The 14374-nt window shown below is 33.9% G+C and overlaps 1 protein-coding gene across 1 annotated transcript; it reads right to left on the reverse strand.

The window, feature by feature from the left end:
• Nucleotides 10049–13959, reverse strand: LOC104777535 (WAT1-related protein At1g43650-like). The gene is made up of 7 exons (XM_010501810.2): nt 13719–13959; nt 13530–13592; nt 13302–13418; nt 12342–12573; nt 11191–11349; nt 10938–11089; nt 10049–10336 (listed from the first exon to the last, which is right to left on the reverse strand). The coding sequence occupies exons 1-7, from the start codon at nt 13892–13894 to the stop codon at nt 10204–10206; spliced, it is 1032 nt and encodes a 343-aa protein (XP_010500112.1). The 5' UTR covers nt 13895–13959; the 3' UTR covers nt 10049–10203.

Genomic DNA, 14374 nt, shown 5'->3' on the forward strand with positions numbered 1-14374 from the left:
CTTCTTAAGCTGTATCAGCTCTTACTTGTAAAGAGTCACGGAACTCAAGACTTTATCAAATACAGTAATAACTTAATGAGCTTGTATTAAAAATAAGTGCTTTTATATTTGTAAAAGGTAACTTAGTTTATTTAATTTTACGTCCAAAATGAGTAAAATTCATTTTCACTATTTCGTATGATTCGATGAGCAAATGACACGAGTACATACACTATGGTGGATTTACTTAGGACGTGAGATGGATTCCCAAAACTTGTTTAATTGTAGGCTTTGTAGGCTTGTAGCCAAGGTGTTGAAGATGCATGGGCCTATTACTTCTTTATGAATTTGTTAAAGCATGTAGAGACAAAGTCTTGTTACAATGGTATTTTTGACAAGTATGAAAACTAAGTTAAACCAGAAAAAAGAAAGGAAAAAGTTAGAACTTAATCTAACTTTATATGAGAATCTAATGCAGAATTAATTAGAAAAAATTCATAAGAAACTATAAACGTGCTGAATATTATGTAAAATGCTATTTGAAAGAAGAGAGAAGATCATTTTTTTTCCTTTCTAAATTTGAATTGAATTATTAATATCTAAATTAAAATTTCATACTTTTATTATTTGTAAGCAATTTTCTAAAGAATATATTATTCAATATTTATATATATACATATATATACATAAATAACACACTTTCGATCCAGTGGCGGATCCAGCTAAAATTTTGATGGGGTGCAAAAAGAACAAAAGCTTGTTATAGATGGGATTTGAACTGCTTACCTCTTGATCTAAGTGGTGCACCCATTACCACTAGACCACTATAGTTAGCAAGTTTAATAGAAAATCAAACATTTTTTATATTTTATCTGGTGCAACTGCACCCCTCTCAACCAACTTAGATTCGCCCCTGCTTCGATCTCTAGTGGAAATTGCATTTAGCTTTTCAACTTTAAAATTTCGAGGAAAGGAGGCCAAGGTGTTGAAGGGTCTCTATTAATTTTCTGTTTTTAATGAAATTGTTAAAGCATGTGGAGACAAAATCTTGTTATTTTTTTTTTTTGTCACTGAAAATATATTGATAAACTTGTTTTCAACAAAAACAAAACAAGTAGGATACAAATGCCCAAAAGAGGAAAACTAAAGCCGGCACACGACATAATGTCTTTGGAGTCAACAGTCGAAAGAAAACGAGATTTCTCCGGAAACTAAGCCCCATATAAGGGAACCAATAAAACTATAATTACAACGCAGAACTTTTAAACTCAATTCGAAAGAGCACATAACCTTACACCAAGAACATAAGCAGAACGACTTTAAACCGAAGCGAGATAATACCAAGAAAGCAAGGCAACCTCTTCTTTACAGAAACCAGTGAATGAGATTTATCAAATATGCCCCATGCCAAACAAATGATAACATCTACCTCCTCCTATCATTATGAGAGTAAATCTCTCCAAACCAAGACCTCAAAACCCGACAAGCAAGACCCATAATTGGAGAAAAACTACGCTTGACTTTCGGATACGACGACGGCGACATCAGCACCAATGAACGCTTAGATAAGAAGCCTTCCAAAAAGCTAGCAGACCTAAACAGGTCTCGAAATCAGAGAAAAGGAGGGAAGTCTAATCCCACGATTCATACCATTCTCAAAAGCGAGAATGACAACACGAGCCGGTTAACACCCACAACGACCCACCGCAACCAACACTAAGAAGAGAGACTACCTGCAACTAAGGAAACTATACCCAAATTTAGAACACTCAAAGCTTCCTCTTGAAAAGGGAACAAGCCTAAAAGGAACCGATGGCTAATTCAAAGGGATAAGGAGATCGCGGAAATACAAAGGCTGGACTGACTAGAGCCCAAATCCAACCTTCATCGACGGCATAGAAGCGACTGCAAACATTGGAGCGGGAACAGATCTAGGTCTGGGAGCTAAAAAGGCGACAATTCAAGACTTACAGCGTAGATCTAATAGATCCAACCTCCATCCTCTCGACCCAAACAAGAACCTGGCCACTCGACCGCTTTCACAAAAACTCAGAACCACTATTTGAAAAAGAACTACGGATCCCCAATCGAAAGCCAAAAGGACTGCAAACCAAAAGCAAAGCTAAAGAGAGACTAAGATACCCTCTCATGGCAGCTGCGAGGAGCGCCGGCCACCTGAGAGGGCAAACGCAGATCTGAAGTCTGTTGACGGCTAGGGCGAACTCTTTCGTCGGGAGAGAAAAAAAGACGATAAAAGATGACTTTCTTGAAGTACCACTCATACTCATATACAAAATTAAAATCTTGTTAATTACAATGGTATTTTTTTTTCTGTTAATTACAATGGTATTAATAGGAAAACTAAGTTAAACCAGAAAAAAAAAACAAAATGTTAGAATTTAATACACCTACATATTAGAATCTGATACTATTAATTAAAATCATTTAGAGGAAAGTGTCAAAGTTTAATGTGTTGAGTGTTATTACAAAAAAACCTTAATTTAAGAAGTTCATTAATTAAGGCCTTACGGGTAAAAAAAAAAGATAATCATTTTGTTTTTTTTCTTCTAAAACGTTTGAATTTAATTATTTAAATAAACAATTTCCTACTTCTCTATTTGTAAGCAATTCCCTGAACAATCATTTTAAATATACAAGTAGAATTTGGACCAAGACGTGAGACAGAGAACGATTAAAATTTTAAATATCAGTATATATATATATATATATATATATATATATATCTATATATATATTTTGCAAGTACATTTAGCAAATAAATCCTGAACTTGCCACTTATTTACAAGACTGCTATTGTATTAATTTTTTTTTGATTTAACTAATTACAAAATAAATCATATCAAATTCGGATTCTTTATTTCAATATTGTCTTTCCATAAAAACTGCACTAAACAGATTAACTCTCCTTCGATCTGATGGACGCCGGGATTTCCAATTTATCTTCTTGATTCGGAAATATTTTAACCGTCTAATATATCTTCAAAATCAAAACAAAGAAACAGCATTTACAACCAAAATATCTCATATTTCCACTAATATTCTATCAAACCAAAATTGTACTCATTATTTCCCTTATTATTCGCTAACTCTAATATTTTTTCTCCTTAAACGGATCTCATTTACTCAACCTAATCATAATCCTATAAATACGTAACATTGCCAACCCAACTTAAAATAAGCAACCACACTCATACAATATTCCCAAGGAACCGTAAACACTTTTTCATCACCAATGGCTGCTACTTTTGATTTCCTAAAAGATGTTACAAGTGAAGGTACTCCATGCATGGCGTCAAAGTACTGGTGAATCTTTTGAGTTGATTGTCTCATATTCTCCGGTAAGAACAATAGCTTTCATACAATAACTATGTTTTATTATAAATGCAGGTACCTCTTTCACAATAAGACCAAGCTATCGAAACCCATGATTTCACAATATCATAATCCACATTATGACTACATTTGATTTTTAATTTTTTTGAAGTTTTAATCTTTTGAATTATTACGAGAAAACAGGTTCTACTTTGAGTTCACTATATGTAGCTTTGTCGTTTCAATAAAACTTATTTGAATGTCGGTCAAAGCCAATTGATTAAACTGTTTGAAAATAACTTCAATTTTAAAAACTGATTTCACAGAACCTAATCAACTTTCTAATACGAACTTTAGTGATCAAAAGAAATAAATTACTAACCTCAGTCTGGAATAAATTTGAAGACGCTAAGTGATGGTACCACTAGATTCACCAGCCACTGAACTTCACTCTTAGGAAACAAACAACAATTAGTTATATAAAAAACAGTATCAGTAAGGTTTATATGCAGAATTTTAACAGGTTCATCAATCACTCACCATCTTAACTTTGAAATTGATCAACTTTTACAGACACTTTGGTTATAGATTTCTTAAAATTTCAATCTACCCTGCAAAGTACACCATTAGTCATTAACATTATTTAAAAAAAAACATGTTTCTTAAGAAATCTAGAAATCTGTAAAGATGAATTGTACTTAGCTTTCTAACGAGTATAACATTGCATAAAGATTGAATATTGGCTGTTGATATTTGTATTGTTAGAAGAATCCTCAAACGACATCCATATCTGATAAGTAAAGAATCAATGGCTGACTTTAGTGTAAGACGCAATCCTCACCGAAACTCTTCTCAAAATTCAAACAACCTACAATCTGATTAACAACCAATCTATTACCATCTCTCAGTACAGAAATGATTGGACATTGGAAACCCAACATCAATTTCGGAAGCAATTAACATAAAAATCAACAGAAAGAACATATAAATTTACCTGGAACAATTGGATTACTTTGAATAGATCTATAATTGAGGGAATGAAAACGCTCAAATTTTTTTTTGATGAAGCATGTTTTTAGATGTCAAACGGAAACTAAATTATTCTGTCGTTTCTATTAAAAACGATGAAGAATCAAAACAATGGAATTTTGATTACTCATTTTTACAAAACCAGATAGACAGAGATGATAAGGAAAGAATAATCGATCGAGCTGAGATCGAGACATAAAACAAAATAATATATATTTTTTTTATTTTTCGGACAAAAAGACATCAGGCCAATATTTTTGGGCCCGAACAAGCCCAATTATTTAAAAAAAAAAATTCCCATTGAAATGTTTTTAGAAGCTAATATATTATTAATATTTAGATTTTCAATCAATACTAATAAGAAACAATTGATGTAAATTAAACTTTACATAAAAAACACTTCACCATTATAATCAACTTGCACAACTATAAATACAAAAGTGTTAAATAATATAGAAATAAAACAAACAAAAATTACAAAGTCAAATTATATTATACTCATATAATTATAAATTTATAATATATTATGTAATACTATTATCTCTACATTGTAAATAAAAAAGAACAATTAAAAAATTGTATATTTGTTGACTAAACTAAATTTAATGACCAATAAAGATATATATAATAAACAACAACATGTAGTCAATGGAAATTATACACTACATAATTATAGTACATTCAACAAATAGAAAACATATTATTTACATATATATATATATATAATATAATAAATAAATTATATTTTCTATTTTTTTAATTAAAAATATAGATCCGCGGTGTACTCCGGGTGAATATCTAGTTCCTAGTTAAAATATTGGGAGAATTTGGACCAAGACGTGAGACAGAGAACGAGACAGATTGCCATATGTATGTGACTCAAGCTCAACACAACACATTACCATAAGAGTGTATCATTTTCCCACATATTATTTGATTTTCAACTTCTGTGTTAATTTCTGAATGATTATAAGGCTCTAGTGAGCTCATAAACCCAAATGGTAACAATACATTTTAGTTAAAACATTACATTTGAGTAAAAAAAGAAAAAGAAAAAACTCCACATCTATATATACACTACATGCATGCGGATATTATTAATGTGATAAGGCCTAAGAGGAACAACGATAACTTCGAAAGTGAACATTGTTGAGGTTCTTAATTGTGATTCAGTTTTCTGATTTGGTTTAAACCAGTTGGAATTGATTATGGTTGAGTTCCGGTTATCTCTGGTTATTGGATTGGGAGAAGATAAGAAGAAAAGGCAGAGACTCTAGTCGCGAAAGAGGTTATGCCGTTATAAGCAACAAACTCTTCTTCGTCTTCTCTAGATTTTATTTTTCATACTTTTGTAAAAAAAGAGAGAGAGAGCGAGAGAAGCTGTGAGACTCTATTGTTGTACAAGCTCGATCTTGAGCTGATTCATCTTCTTTGATAGTGGATTGCTGGATCGAATCTGGCTCCAGACGTAGGCTTTGTCACATCGACTTAGCTGAACTGGGTAAACAAACCTGTGTGTTCTTTGTTTCTCGTTTCTTGCTTTATCATTCGAATTTGTTCTGTTTCTCAAATCAATCGAGAACAACAAGTACAAGAATAAATTTTCACAAAGGATTGGAGTTTGTTTGCAACAAATTGGTATCAAAGCCGTGGTTCTTAATCAGCGGTTTCGATGGCAATGACGACGAAGGTGGAGATTAAAGCGTTCAATGGAGATAGCGACTTCTCGCTATAGAAGATCAGGATAATGGCTCAGCTCGGAGTTCTTGGATTGAAGAATAGTCTACTCGATCCGTCTCTAACAAAGATCGTACCGCTTACCAAAGGAGAGTTGAAGAAACCATTTGGTGATGAAAGCGAGGGTACTGAGTTGCCGCAAACTAAAGAAGTTCCCGATCAGATCAAGATTGATCAATCGGAGCAAGCTCTAAACATCATCATAAATCATATCGGCGACAAGGTACTGAGAAAGGTGAATCACGGTAAATCCGCTGCGGAGATGTGGTCTTTGTTGAACAAGTTATACATGGAAACGTCATTACCAAATCGAATCTATGTACAACTTAAGTTTTACTTCTTCAAGATGGTTGATACACAATCTATAGATCAGAACGTTGATGATTTCTTAAAGATTGTTGATGAGTTAGGAAGCTTGGAGATAGAAGTCGCTGAGGAGGTTCAAGCTATCTTGATACTCAACTCTTTGCCTATTGGTTATAGTCAGTTGAAGCACACTCTGGAATATGGAAACAAGACTCTATCTGTTCAGGATGTAGTTTCCTCTGCAAAGTCATTGGAGAGAGAAGTAGCTGAATTGAGGGAGTCGGAGAAAGGATCGGTCACAGCTTTGTATACATCTGACAAAGGAAGGCCTCAAGAACGGACTCAGAACAAGGGGTCTAAAGGCAAAAGTCGGAGCAGATCAACCTCCAAGACTCGAGTGACTTGCTGGTTCTACAAGAAAGAAGGTCATGTTAAAAAGGACTGTTTTGCTAGGAAGAGAAAGCTAGAGAGTGAAGGTCAAGCCGAGGCAGGGGTCATTACAGAGAAGCTGGTGTTCACAGAAGCACTAAGCATAAATGAGCAAAAAGCAAAAGATAAATGGGTAATTGATTCAGGATGCACATATCACATGACTTCACGCATGGATTGGTTTTCAGATTTTCAAGATAAGGATGCAACTATGATATTGTTGGGTGATGATCATACTGTCGAGTCGAAAGGATGTGGAACTATCAAGGTTAATACGCATGGTGGATCTATTAGGATGCTTAAAAATGTCAGGTATGTTCCGAATTTGAGGAGAAACTTGATCTCCACTGGTACACTTGACTGTCTCAGCTACAAACATGAAGGTGGAGATAGAAAACTACGTTTCTACAAGAATGGTAAGACAGCTCTACAGGGAAATCCTGAAAATGGTTTGTACGTGCTTGATGGTCATACTGTGGTTAATGAAATCTGCAATGTTGAAGACAGTCGGGACAAAACCATTTTGTGGCATAGCAGACTCGCTCACATGAGCATTAACAATATGAGGATTCTATCTGGAAAAGGGTTGATTGATAAGAAAGATGTACAGGATCTAGAATTTTGTGAACATTGTGTGATGGGGAAATCTAAGAAATTGAGTTTTAATGTGGGAAAACATACCACAGAGGATATTCTTGGATATGTTCATGCTGATCTCTGTGGGTCTCCAAACATGACACAGTCTATCTCTGGGAAACAGTATTTTCTCTCCATCATTGATGACAAGACAAGGAAAGTCTGGTTAATGTTTCTGAAGTCTAAGGATGAAACCTTTGACAGGTTTTGTGAATGGAAAGAGCTGGTGGAAAATCAGATGGGTAAAAAGGTTAAGATTTTAAGGACTGATAATGGACTTGAGTTTTGTAACTGAAGGTTCAATGATTTATGTGCAAAGAATGGTATTGAAAGGCATAGAACTTGCACATACACACCTCAACAGAATGGTGTTGTAGAGAGGATGAACAGAACAGTGATGGAGAAAGTTCGCTGCATGTTAAATGAATCTGGTCTTGGAGAAGAATTTTGGGCTGAGGCAGCTGCTACTGCAGCTTACTTGATCAACAGATCACCTGCCTCTGCAATAGATCATAATGTGCCTGAGCAATTATGGTTGGGAAGAAAACCTGGTTACAGTCACTTGAGGAGGCTCGACTCAGTTGCTTATGTTCATCTAGATCAAGGTAAACTGAAGCCACATGCATTGAAAGGTGTATTTCTGGGTTATCCACAAGGTACTAAAGGTTTTAAGATTTGGTTGATTGAAGAACAGAAATGTGTTGTGAGTAGAAATGTTGTGTTTAATGAGCAACAAGTATTCAAGGACTTATGTCCAGAAAAAGAGTCCACCGAAAAGAAGCAGATGACTCCACTTGTTGAAACGGTTACTAAGCTAAAGAACGCTGGTGTTGAGGTTATCAAAACAACACAAGAAGGTGGAGCTGCAACAGTGGAGTTGAGTGACTCTGAAGATGAGTATTTTGAGCCTGAAGGAAGTGTTCCTGACAATATTAGTTTGGGGAATTACAAACTGGCAAGGGATAGAGCCAGGAGAGTTATTAAGCCACCGGTTAGACTTTCTGATTACAGTCAATTTGCATTTGCATTATGTGTTGCTGAAGATATAGCGACAGAAGAACCAGGGTGTTATCACAATGCAAAGTTGAGCAAAGACTGGGAGAAGTGGAATGGTAGTATGTCTGAAGAAATGCAGTCTCAAATTAAAAGTGGAACTTGGGATATTGTCGACTGACCTAAGGATGAGAAGGTTCTGGGTTGTAGATGGTTATATAGGAAGAAGCCTGGAATTCCTGGAGTTGAACCAGAAAGATATTAAGAGGTTCTTAGCTCTGAATTTGAAATGAAGGATTTAGGGGCAGCTAGCAGGATCCTAGGAATTGATATTAAGAGGGATAGAAAGAATGGAATTCTGTATTTGTCTCAGTCCAGTTACTTAGAGAAGGTGTTACGTCGGTTCAACGTGAGCGAAGCTCATTCCGTGGATACACCTATTGGAGGACATTTCAAGCTTTCTTCTGTTAAGTGAGATCGAGAGTGTGTTGATACAGAGAAGACTCCATATGCTAGTGCTGTTGGCAGTATAATGTATGTCATGGTTGGTACACGACCTGACGTAGCCTATGCTATTGGCTTGTTAAGTCGGTTTATGAGCAAACCTGGAGAAATGCATTGGGAAGCCATTAAGTGGCTTATGCGGTACTTAAAGGGATCTCCAGATTTGAATTTGGTTTACACAAAAGGTAAGGACTTCAGAGTACAAGGGTTTTGTGACTCAGATTATGGAGGAGATCTCGATCGTAGAAGATCTCTAAATGGTTATGTGTTCACTGTGGGTGGAAATACGGTTAGTTGGAAGTCAAGTTTGCAGCAAGTAGTGGCTATGTCTTCTACAGAAGCAGAGTATACTGAAGCTGTTAAAGAAGCTTTATGGATCAAAGGTTTGCTCGAGGATATGAGACTTGGTCCTAAGGAAGCTACGGTATGGTGTGACTCTCAGTCAGCCATTTGTTTGTCAAAGAATAATGCGTTTCATGAGAGGACGAAGCACATCGCGGTTAAGCATTATTTCATCCGAGATGTTATTGAAGCAGGAGAAGTTGAGGTACATAAAATTCACACTTCTCTTAACCCTGCTGATATGCTTACCAAGGTTTTTCAGGTGAACAAGTTTGAGGAAGCTTTAGACTTCCTTAAGCTTCTTCGGTGATCGTTGAAGTCACCATTGCCAGAGGTTACATCCATGTTGTGCAGTCCATTAGAAGAAGAGGAAAACTTGAATCAAGGTGGAGTGTTGAGGTTCTTAATTATGATTCAGTTTTCTGGTTTGGTTTAAACAGTTGGAATTGATTATGGTTGAGTTCCGGTTATCTCTGGTTATTGGATTGGGAGAAGATAAGAAGAAAAGGCAGAGACTCTAGTCACGAAAGAGGTTATGCCGTTATAAGCAACAAACTCTTCTTCGTCTTCTCTAGATTCTATTTTTCATACTTTTGTAAAAAAAAGAGAGAGAGAGCGAGAGAAGCTGTGAGACTCTATTGTTGTACAAGCTCGATCTTGAGCTGATTCATCTTCTTTGATAGTGGATTGCTGAATCGAATCTGGCCCCAGACGTAGGCTTTGTCACATCGACTTAGCTGAACTGGGTAAACAAACCTGTGTGTTCTTTGTTTCTTGTTTCTTGCTTTATCATTCGAATTCGTTCTGTTTTTTCAAATCAATCGAGAACAGCAAATACAAGAATAAGATTTCACAAAGGATTGGAGTTTGTTTGCAACAAACATGTATCCAAATTCCAAAATTGAAGTGTTGCAACTAGACGATGGTCACGTCTTCTTTAACCTCTATTTGGCTTTGCTTTTCACTATATATTTGTATTTCCTCTTCTTTAGTTTTACCCCACAGACCAAGGTATAGTCCACACACCAACAACACTCCCCCACCCACACTGCATCATTTATATAAACAAAAAACATCTTTAATTAACATCAGATTCTAATTACATATACATTAGAACCTCTATAAATTAATATTCAGTAAATTAATAATCTCTATAATTTAATAGATTTATTCGGTTCCAAGTTGGGACTAGTGTAATTTTGGATACTATTCGATAATATAATAAAATAATATTTTTTTTGAAAATTCTTTGTAAATATATGGTCCCATCAATAATATAAATTAATAATTATATAGAATTATCTAAATATACGTATTTATCGACACATTAATTTTTTTATTATAGTTCATTTTTGATATTTTTACTATACAAAAATCTTTAAATGCTATTGTCAAAACATGATAATTGTTATTTTCATTGTAATTGATTTTATAAAAATATTAGTTATAACTATTAAATCTTATTTTAATATTTTTTTACCAAATTAGGAAAATTTCTTTATAAATTAATAATTATTAATTTATCGAGAAATTAAAACCTCTATAAATTAATAGATTTTCATGGTCCCAACATTATTAATTTATAGAGGTTTTACTGTACATATATGTAGAATATAGTACGAAAATATTTATTTCTATAAACAACAAACCTTCCAAGGTATAATGTTTCCTTGAAAAGGAAAGATGAGACGATGCAGGTAATGATGAGAGCTAAAGGAGTGTAGAGTGCAGTGAATACAGGTCCTTTCTTTTCTATTGCCCAGACTTGTAACCAGTATGTGAGCCCAGTCACCATAATTCCCTATTTAATTTTGGTTTATCATTATTTCAATAATCAGAAAGAGATATTTCATATATTTAAAATAAAATGTAGTGATTTAAGATGCGATTAGGTTAACGTACACAATAAGCCATTGACAGAAGAGGTAAGCCGAATTCGATCTTCCAAACTGATGGATCTCTGTTCACCGCGACTGCCCAAACTGCGGTTTGTATGCAACTGAAATAGCATTGAAGTGCCACCAACCGCAACTTTGCTGGGTATTCCTTCATAACCTTGCTCTAACAACACAATCAATCAAAGTTGTTAGAGAATGTATGTATTATATGTGAAATATACAATGTTATATCATATATATATATAAAAAAATAATACATATTTCATTGTAATGATGGTAGACTAAATCAAATTTCACATAGACATATGAGGAGTAGTCTCAATGGACATATACTTGATGTCATACATATGTCACGTCTAAAAATAATGGTGTACTTGTTTTTAGTGCATCCGTACAATGAACATAAGTTGTTGAATATTTTAGCAGCTTATTATGATAAGTAATTTGTATTTTGACTCGAATTTCTTTTATCCAATATAGACGTAGACTGGTTCCAAATAATTTCCAAACCGAACAAGACAATACTATAGTCCATTACTCCATTACCAACAATTATGAAGGTGTAGAAACGACTAGTCCTTTTCAGATCATGGTGAAGGTCCAATTACGTAACATCGGATTTTTTAAGTGAAACATTCCAAAGTATGATATCTCACAAAATTCCCAAGTATGATATCTCACAAAATTCTAATCCAAATTTATGTGTCCGTTGAAAAACAGCGTAAAATTTGGATATATTCTTAACACAAAGTATCTCACAGTATATATAACAAAGAAAAAAAGAAGGTGAGCTTATAGAAAATATGTATTTTTCATATTCTCATATATACATCAAAAATAATTAAAAATTTTGCGTGATAGCACACAAAAAAACACACAACAAAAAAAAAGGATTTTTAGGGTTTGGTAGCAAAATCATTTAGGGTTTTGGCATGGAATTTTCTTAGTTACAAAAACACTCACACACACACACAATAAATGTTACTATTCAATGTGTATTTGTGTAATACATATCATAATAGTGTTTTCTAAGGGAAACAGTAATGAGATAAACAAATTAATAAAAAGACGGAAGAAAAGAACAATGATTAAAAAATTAGGATGGGCAACTAGTGAATGTGATGAAAGTGAGTGATTGATGAGTGAGTGGCATACCTGCATGATAATCCACAAACACCAGCAAGTATTGGCAGCGAGCATTGTCATTGATCCTTTTATAGAATTTTTGCTTGATGTACCGGTGCCGTTTGATATGGTGTTGCTATTATAGTCGTTGATCAAACTTGGCCCTTTCACAAAAGCGAATACTAATGCGCCCAACATTCCAACTATCGAACCAATGACTTTGGCCACTCCATGTGACTTCTTAAACGTCACCGTCTCTAATCTTTTTCATATGAATTATATATAGAAATTCAAGTTAGATCATCAGTGCCCACAAAGTCAACTTTAGATAGTTTAGATACTTAGGCAAATTATCGTCTGAATTCTAATTATAATTTCAGATAAATATATTGATTGTATATAGTTTCATTGTCCTGCATGGTTTGTTCCACACTTACACTATACTTTATTAAAAAAATGTAGATGATTCAAAACCAGTAAATATATAATTAACTTTCTCAATCCGTTGCTATTTCATATATTTATAATCCTCGTTCTTTCTCTTTTGAGTCAAAACTCAACTCATAATAGTTTATTTGTGGTTTTCACCTGCTTACTTTTTTGTTATCGTCATACAGAATTTACTTTTACACAAAGCAAAATAACAACTTGGTTATATTATACTTGCATAAATTAAACCATCTTTTAAAGTAACCAGTTATATTATTTTCTTGTTCACATTTGTAATTGCCATATGTTAAAGGAAATTAAATAATAATATGGGTTATGATATATGCTTTAAGAATATAAAAAGAAACAATATAATAGATTAAAGTGATTTTATTTGATTTGATTTTTTTAACCGATTCTTTAGCTTTTTATCAGATATTATATTAATTAAGTATTATGCCCTCTGACCCCTATTAAAATAAAAGAAAATAAACAGAATACAATCTTTCGAGCAACTCGGGGCTTATATGAATTAAAGAAAGACGATTATCATAATAGTACCTGAACAGGAGAGCCAAGACGAAAGTGATAGAGGGGATCGCGTTGGTGGTGGCTGCCGCGAAAGTGGCGGTGGTGTTGTCAATGGCCACATAGTAGAGGTTAAGACTAAACGTAAGTCTAGTTTTTTACAACAATGTAGATCAATTTTGTTAGACATTTAGTTAATAACTTGAGTCCAATGGTAATCAAAATTTTCAGTTTATAGAAATAGAAACTAGTAATATATACCCGCATAAGGAGATAAAGGATATTTTGAGCAACAAGGCGAACGATAGAGGGGAGGACTTCGAGCTGCGAAACAACATAAATAATATGAGATGTAGCTTAATGGTTGTTATACTAATGTTATCGTTGTGTCATCATGCGGATTCAAACTAGCATAATATGTGAATATATAGAGTGATAAAAGAGAAGAACCTTTCAAGGAAGAATGCGAAAGGGGACAAGGTAATAGCTGCGAAGGCTTGTCTATAGAAAACAAAGACAAAAGGGTTGGTTCCTTGAGAGATGGCCACTTTTGAGAGCAGTGGCATTCCTGCATATATGATCTGTACGAACACCATTGCCATGTTGGCTTTGTGCTTCATCATCATCGTGGAGTATAGTAATAGTGATATATGTTTTTGTTTTTTGTTCTTTTATGTGATGAAGCTCACGTTGCTTCTCTCCCGGCCCGCTATTTATGCATTTGTGTTGGTGGCCACTTTAAAGAGTTTCTCATCTTTTTGTTAGGTCACTATAGCAGTACAGCTAATATGGACACGTGTGAAAACATTATACAAACAGCTTTCCACATGCGTTTTTGTTTGCTCCTCAAGATTTAGCACGAGTTATTGGTTTGAAATTTAAATAAAACTTTAAAGATTTTAAATGTTACGTAGAATTTGTTGTTATTAAATCAAAATTTTGTTAAACTATGTTAAAATTTAGTGCTATTAATTTGTGATTTAAAAAGAATCATTTAAAATCTTAATAAATTTGGGTTATTGGATTCAGACTTTTATAAAGTCACTAAAAGTTTTGTGTTATTCAACTAAAACAAAAAAAAAATCTAGGATTGTTAATAAGTTCAA

This window comes from Camelina sativa, chromosome 3 (assembly GCF_000633955.1).
Source record: "Camelina sativa cultivar DH55 chromosome 3, Cs, whole genome shotgun sequence".
Classification (NCBI taxonomy): Eukaryota; Viridiplantae; Streptophyta; class Magnoliopsida; order Brassicales; family Brassicaceae; genus Camelina; species Camelina sativa.